Genomic DNA, 7,609 nt, shown 5'->3' with positions numbered 1-7,609 from the left:
AGTTAACATATCACGCTTTTGCAGCAGTGTCTTTTAATCGAAATAAATAGAGCCATGCCTTTAAAGAGTTATCCACTCAGGTGTGTTCAAATTCTCCCAGCTGCTTCTAGTATCATTGCTAAGTCTCTACCTCACATGCACACCATACATTTAAAGCATATGGCTTCCCCCAAAGAATTCTGTAGAACTGCAGTTCCCAGCACCCTTAACAAACTGCAGTTCACATGATTCTTTGGAGGAAGCCATGTGCTTTATGCTGTGGAAATAAACAACCAAAGGCTACACTCTTTAAAAAGAAGAAGAGTTTTTGTGGCTCCATTGACTGTTTTGATAACCTCATTCAAACATTCTTCCCCCATTCGGGAAGGTGGAAAGAAGAGACACATTCCCTGATCCTCGGGGTCTAAGTGCTGCCCCCAACAAATGGAGGGCTTTGGGGTGTATCTGGGTGTTAGCTAGGTTGGCACCCATCAAGGGCTCAGGCCCAGGGTGTGTGTGCAAAAATCACACCTCTCCACTCTGACCTTGAATCTTACTAGGCTGCTACAACACACACAGATCCATTTTTTCTACCTTCCACTGCCAATCCTTGACAGCAAATCAAGGACACGAATTAAAGAATATATCTTATTAGAAGTGTGTGCACTGAAAGAGTCAAAGGATCTGCATTCACATTCAAAAAGGCCTCATTTGACCACAGTTGCTATCTGATCTTAGATCTTTGTATTCTAAAGCAGCATTCCCTAATCTGGTGTCCCCCCAGATTATAGACTACAACTCCCATAAGCCTTTGCCAGAACTCATGATATCTATATGCTACTTCTAGGACCAGAGGCTTCAGGACTCTGAATACCTGTTGCTGGGGAGCAACAACATGGGAGGACTAATGCCCTCATGTTGAGTTTGTGGACCTCCTATATGCAGCTGGTTGGCTGAGGCATGGACTAGGATCTAACGCAACAGGGTTCCTTCTATGTTCCTAGGATGAGGGTGATAGGCATTCAAGATCCATTTCCAGCACGCCTCATTTAGTTTCAGAAAGGCTTAACCATTGAAAAGAAACATGTTCTCAACCCATCATTTGAGACCTTATTCAAAATGGATTCATTTCCTTTCAGGGACACCAAATTAAGCATGATCTGCTCCAATGTGAGCCTCAAACATTAATCAAAATTACAATGGAATAATGGAAACATATAGCACAAACCCCCATAAATGGGAACTTTATTAAACTAGCAAGATAAACTCAGAAATGTATAAATGGTCCATTAAATACATCCAGTTCATTTTTACAGATACTTCTTATATAGAAATTTACTTACAGTTTCCGAACATGTAACATTTAAATTATTTTCTCTTTTCAAGCTTACTACCATCAAAAGGTAATTAAAAAAAATCCAACACCTGCTTTTGCAGATGAGCACACAAAAAGATACAGGTAGCGCCAAATGGACAGATTACTGCATTCAAACCATGGAGGGAGGAGTACCCAAGAAGCTTATAAAACCAACAACAAGGATTCCTTCCAAGCACCTTTACTATAAAGAGGGAGCCCAAGTCAACTATCACACTGAGATGGTGTCTTGTTTGAGAGGGCCCAATAGCACACTTGGTGACATTCTGGCATACTTTCTGAGGAGTTCCTGAAAACTATTTCTATAATGGGACAAAGAAATAAAAATGTAAGGCCATGAACTGAAATAGTAGAATTGGTTGGTTGAGTCAAGTTCAGCATGGTGCCTCTCTGCTGATGAAAGAGTCTGAGCCAATGGAGGCTCCATGAACTGAAATGGAGGGAGTTTATTTTAGCAAATCTCTCCTTTCTCCTGCAGACATCTACCACATCATTCCTGAAGTTCCCCCACTCCCTTGAGCAGATGGGAGTCGGACAGGGGGCTGCAGAAGGAAGGGAGAATTGTCTTCCTTCTGCTAGTGGAAGCATCTGCTAGATCAAAGATTTCCCCATCAATGGAGGGACTCAACTCTCAAGATTCAATTGTCACATCAGTGCAAGTGTCTTGTTGTGACTGGTTACACTTAGTATTAGGTGAAGGAAGGAAGAAAAAGTGGGAAGTGTTAATGGGGAGGGATGACCAGCTCAAAGTCATCTGTCCAACTATTTCCATTGCATGGGTATTTTTAATAAAAAGGGTTTTCATAGATGACTTGGATAGCAACTATTTAAGTACATAGGCTGAGCAGCAACAGCCAGTTTCCCCACCTACATATATGTATCTGGAAAGGGACCAAAGGGAAGGCAGAACTCGTAGTGACAAGTTTTTCCTCATTCTCTGTATCTTAGTCTGACCTGATGTCATATTTTTTTTGCAGTGAACTAGAATCTTTTTTATATATAAAAACAAAGCTTATCAAAAAGTGAAGTTTAAAAAGTAGTGTTAAAATCTGCATCAGGAGCAAAATAAGCTTAATTTACCAAAAATTGGGGGGGGGGCTGGCTTTTTGTCACGCAAAGAAGGAACTTGCATGTTTTGGGCCAGCTGGTCATTTTGATAAAAGAAAATAGGCAGCAGGGAAATCAAAGGCTCTTCCCCATAAGAGCCATAGCAGCATTTTAAAGTCACCTGACAGTAGTTAAAAACAAATGGGAATGAGAATTGGCAGGAAAAGTGCTCTGCTAGAGGTTGTAGCCCTCGTAGTATCTGTGTTGTGTAATATAAATATGGCACTTTTGTATATGCCAAAAGCTGGCAAGTTTGCATGTTAACTGACACAAGGCAAGTCACACCTGTAGCCATTTCCCCCCAGCTACTACTTGTGGTTTCTGAAAGTGACAACCTTCAGGCTAATCCTACTAATTCCAGCACCAGTCATTCCATTGGCTATTCTATTTGTACATGCAAGGCAGTTTTGTCACACTCTTGGAGAATAAACCTTCTGCCCAGCAGAGTTCCCCCTCCTTCCTACAGACACACATACAATTTAAGACATGCTGCAAATCCCTCAGATGATATTACAACCAACGCCCCTCCCCCACCGCAACACAGCAATATCCTGTTTGATCCTATTATAGGCCAGAGGTTCTTTGTGTCCAATTGCCAGCAATGGACCCAGCAACAGACACTTTTTCTTTTCTTGGACCCAATGAATTAAAGCGATCCACATCTGTTTTCCATACTTCCCCCAAAAAGAATTCAGGACGGCATTTTCAGAAAAGCAGTGTTCATACAACTGGCCATAATCCCTAGCTCTGTTTTCCTTTCCTTTTCATTAAACAGATGCATTCCTTTAGCGTGTAAAATTCATGTAGAGGTACTATCTCCCAAAAGCAAAGAAACTTTGTTACAGCAATTCCATCACAGTAATGGTCAATACATTCAGTTCAGACATACAGCAGGATCCACACAATGTACCTTTAGTTTGCATTTGGTATTATTAATACATTAACGTTTTGGGGTATTTCACACAGCAGGAAAATGCAGTGTTTAAAAGAGCTGGTTTTCACATTCTGTATTGCCAAACACTACACACACCCTTTATTTTCAAAAGTGATTCAGCAGTTTCCCTATTGTAGTCTGATTTCCATCTTTACATTTGAGGGATGTTGACTTTTCCATTATCATTTGTTCCTTTAGCACGGGCTCCGCTTTAACACTTAGAAGGTCACCATTGTCAGTGTTCCTTTTGATAAACCTAGCACTGTTGGCTCGCTTGAGCGTGCCTCCACCACTTTCCCTTGGATAAGAATCGTCAGATGCTGTTGTCATCTTCATCCTAGGAAGCCTCTGAGACAGAGACCTTGTGAGGGCCGGAGCTTTGGAAGGGACTGGCAAATCCACCTTGGCGCATTTTGAGGAAGAGGCCACTGTATTCCTTGCAAAGCTCGGAACTGGAGCTGGTGTCTTGGGGACAGGGGCCGTTGTGCTTTTGCTGGCTTCTGTAGGGGATGGGGGTTTGGTCAAAGAGCGGCACATCTTGGTTTCGTCATTCTTCGACTTGGGGACATACCTGACTGGTTTGGAGCTTGGCTTTTTGAAGGAGCCCTTGTGCTGGAGCGGCTCCCTCTCAAAATGGCCGCTACTTGAAGCTGCCGTCCCCCTCTGGAATTTCGGCTCCTCTACAGATGTGCTCTGCCTGTACTGAGGTTTTGGCGCTGCCTCTGCGGAGTTGCCCCGGATGGAGTTGCGACGCGTGAGTCGTGCTTCAGGTGCACCGGTGTCTCGGGGTGCTGGCTTAGGATCTGGCTTTTTGGTACAGCTCGGGGGTGCTGCTTTAGTTGATCTGGAAATGGGCACTACTTTTCTCATGCTCGCGTTCTCCGAAGAATTCAGCGTTCTGACTGACGGTCTGGGGGGGTTGAGTGGACCACTGCCGGGTTTTGCAGCACTTGAAGATTTATCTTTCAGAGAATTCCTCTTTGGCCCCACGGCATCTTTGCTTCTCGCAGGTTTTTCCTTTGGGAGACCTGACTTGCTGCCGGAGTCATCCTTATCAGCAGAAAGCGAGTTCAGGCCCAAAACGGCATCACCACCAGCCTGAAGATCATTCCTAAAAGGGGCAATAGCACCGTCTTTGCTGTTCACTTTGTTGTTGCCCCCGAGCCTTGGATCATTTCCTTCTGGCAGATCAAACATCAAAGAACAGTCAGAAGTCTCAGATACACAGAACATTGGTCCATGTGCCTTATTTCCTGAAACACTACCATCTGAGGATGTGGGGCTATCACTGCCTGGTTCCAGAGCTTCAGGGGCATGACCTGCTACTTTGGCTGCATGGTCAGCTTTTGATTTTCTGAAGGCTGGTACAGGAGGAGCTACTATGCCAGGAGTGTATAAGCTTGAGTCACCCAGAGTCTCCAAACCTCTCACATCAGCCTCAAAATGTACTGCAGATAGGTCCTCCACATCATCTGGTTCATGGGGGTCAAGCTTCAGCAGCCCTGGAACATGTTCATCTTCTTCAAGGGACAAGTCCCAGGGGGCTGCATCTGTGGCTTTCGTACAAGGCACATCGAATCTATACTTGTCGTTGTCAGCACTCTCTTGGTCGCTGTAGAGATTAGCATGGGCAGTGCTATCGTCCTCAAGGCTCACCATGTGATCAGAATGAGATGGGGGCAACTGGAAGTAGCTGCACTCCACGCCTTCTTCTCGTGCCTGGTGCAAGTGCAAGTTGGTTAAACCAAGATCTCCAGGCTCTCTAGATTCAGTCCAGGCCACGCTGGGTCTTGCTTGACCTGCATGCTCACGAGGAAGGCTGTTGGACTTGTTTGGATCCTCACCCTTTGAGGTCTCCAGGAAACTCAACAGCTCTCTGTCTGCAGTGACTCCCAGGGAATGCCGGGAACGCCTGGTGCTGACATTTCTGTAAGAAGGACTTTGCGGTCTCTGCTGCAAGAAGGGCAGAAATTCTTCAAGTCCTCTCTTGGTCAACATCCCAACATCATTTTCACTGCTGCTCCTGCCAAAAGCTCCAAGATCCCCGGCAACCCAGGATCGGCGTTTTAGCTCCAACTCCTTTAATCGCTGTTGCTGTTGAAGTTCTTGTGCCTCTCTTTCCTTGTTTTCCTGTTTAGAAAGAGAGGAGGAGAGGGGGAAATAAATTTCAAAATTTTTAAATTTAACATTTTTACATTTTTCATGTTCTTCCCTGTCATTTGAGTTTGGTTCTTGAGTACAAATTACTATGACAACAATTTTCTGCTTAGGTACCGGTTAAAGCAGGAAAACTCTCCCTCCCCCAAAAGCATCTATTTAGGCCTGGCTGGTGAAGATGTTATGACATACTTGCTTTTCATGCTCAGGTTCATTATCCTGCAGCTTTCTTTGCAATTCAACTTAATTTGAATATTGTTCTGAACGCTAGTTAAATGGTACTGCTTAAGGAAGCCTCCAATTAAAAAACAAAACAAGAAAACCATAATGCAGGCCAGCCAGGTAAATGTAATAAAATTCTTGGTCAGGTTAAACTTTCACAAACAGAGTATATTGAGTACAGAAGGATAAATTCTTAGATATTTATTACTTCTACGCTCAAAGTGCTCTCTCAAATAAGAAGTTGCTGTTTATTTAAAGGGCAAAGGTGCCTATGACATGATGTTTCTTGCTCTTTCTTGAACAGGAAACTCTAAACCTTTGCTCATACATGAATGTATGCAACCTAAAAGCACTAAAACAAACTAAACATTTTGTGGTTTTGGAACACTTACAAGTGGAGCATGTGAAGCTGTCTTATACCTGGTCAGACTGTGCATCTTTTTAGACAAGGGATGCAGCTCCTTTCCCAGGCACACACTTCCATGGGAGAAGGGGATGTTTAAAATCCCCCACTGTGATCTCCTCCTTCCCTCCAGGTCAACTGATTAGGAAGCTGCTGAGCAGTGGCAAATAGAGAGCTGCTCCTTTCAGAAATGCTATTTTGAGGTACCAGCTCCCAACAGAATAGCAAGGAAAGCCTTTAGGACCCTCTGCTTCCTAAAGCTATAGTAGCTGAAGAGGGAGGCATCTGGAGCAGTGCAAACATCAGAAGAGATGGGGCATGTCCAATATCCTCCAAGGCTTGCAATACTCTGCCTACTTCCCACTTCAACTACTGGTTGAAGGGGTTGTTCGTAAGAGTGGCAATTTTTCAGCACCATTTGGACAATCACTGAGAAGAGGCCGCTGGGCTGATCTAAATAGCATATGGGCAGCATTACATCCTGCCAGTTCCTCGCTTATTGTCTCATCTGAGGCTTCTTCCAGACTATTGCTATTTTAAGGTCAGGTTCAATCACACACCAGAAAATTCAGGTTGCATAATTCAGGTTGATTGGGTGCTCCTGCACAGCAATCCCACTCCCTGCCCCCTCCCTAAAATATTACTTTTTGCTATAAGGACCTTGATGGGGAAATGCAAGAAAAGTGTGGGATAATGCTTGAAGTTGACATCCTCTAACCTTCCCACAATCAAATCAGAATGAGTGCTCAATCTGTAGTCAATGCCTTCAAATCTCCCAGTTAACAAATTAGGATGAACAGTTAAGAAGCTCACTCTGGAAGTGACTTGAGTGGCAGTAGCTCTCCAGGTTTTCAGGGAGAGATCTTTCCTGTCACCATCTACCCTATTCTTTATTTTTAAACTGGAAGCACCAGTCATTGAATGCGGGACCTTCAGCAAGCAAAGCATGTATTTTACACTCCTTAACTCTCCTTTTGGAGCAACTATACTCTCTTCACCATATGAATGATACGCCCCCATCCAAGCTTCAGCAATTGATTAGTTTAGGGCTATGATTGCAAAACAATATGTCCCCCACTATGGTTAAATTCAATTTCTGAGCAAGCTCAGAATTTGGTAAGGAAAGTCAAATTCAGTGTGCAAGGTTTCTAGGCCATGTGACAATAGGTTTGAAAGCATGTGGGCATTGCATGATGAAAATTCTGAAGACACAGACTGGCTAAGCAGGAATCCAGGTCAGTTCTTCAGTACCAACTATGACAACTACTACTACTTTATTTATACCCCACCCATCTGGCTGGGTTTCCCCAGCCACTCTGGTCAGCTTACAGCCAAATATGTTTTGCTCACACAACTAGTACCATTGTGCAAATTGACCCAACTGATAAAGGATTTCCCCTGTTTTCTATGCAAATCTATAAATCAAAGAATA

The 7,609-nt window shown here is 43.8% G+C and overlaps 1 protein-coding gene across 2 annotated transcripts in view; it reads right to left on the bottom strand.

Moving 5' to 3' along the window:
- Positions 1-1,197: 1,197 nt before the first annotated feature.
- The window catches only part of FHDC1 (FH2 domain containing 1), a 48,884-nt gene continuing 42,472 nt past the window's right edge, over positions 1,198-7,609 (bottom strand). For both annotated transcript variants that reach the window (XM_028743617.2, XM_028743618.2), the window contains exon 12: positions 1,198-5,525. In XM_028743617.2, the coding sequence (XP_028599450.2) occupies positions 3,501-5,525 (2,025 nt within the window). In that variant the 3' untranslated portion in view covers positions 1,198-3,500. The remainder of the gene's footprint in view (positions 5,526-7,609) is intronic.

The sequence above is a fragment of the Podarcis muralis genome, chromosome 9 (assembly GCF_964188315.1).
Source record: "Podarcis muralis chromosome 9, rPodMur119.hap1.1, whole genome shotgun sequence".
NCBI classification, from domain to species: domain Eukaryota; kingdom Metazoa; phylum Chordata; class Lepidosauria; order Squamata; family Lacertidae; genus Podarcis; species Podarcis muralis.
This window is presented reverse-complemented; position numbering and strand designations above follow the sequence as displayed.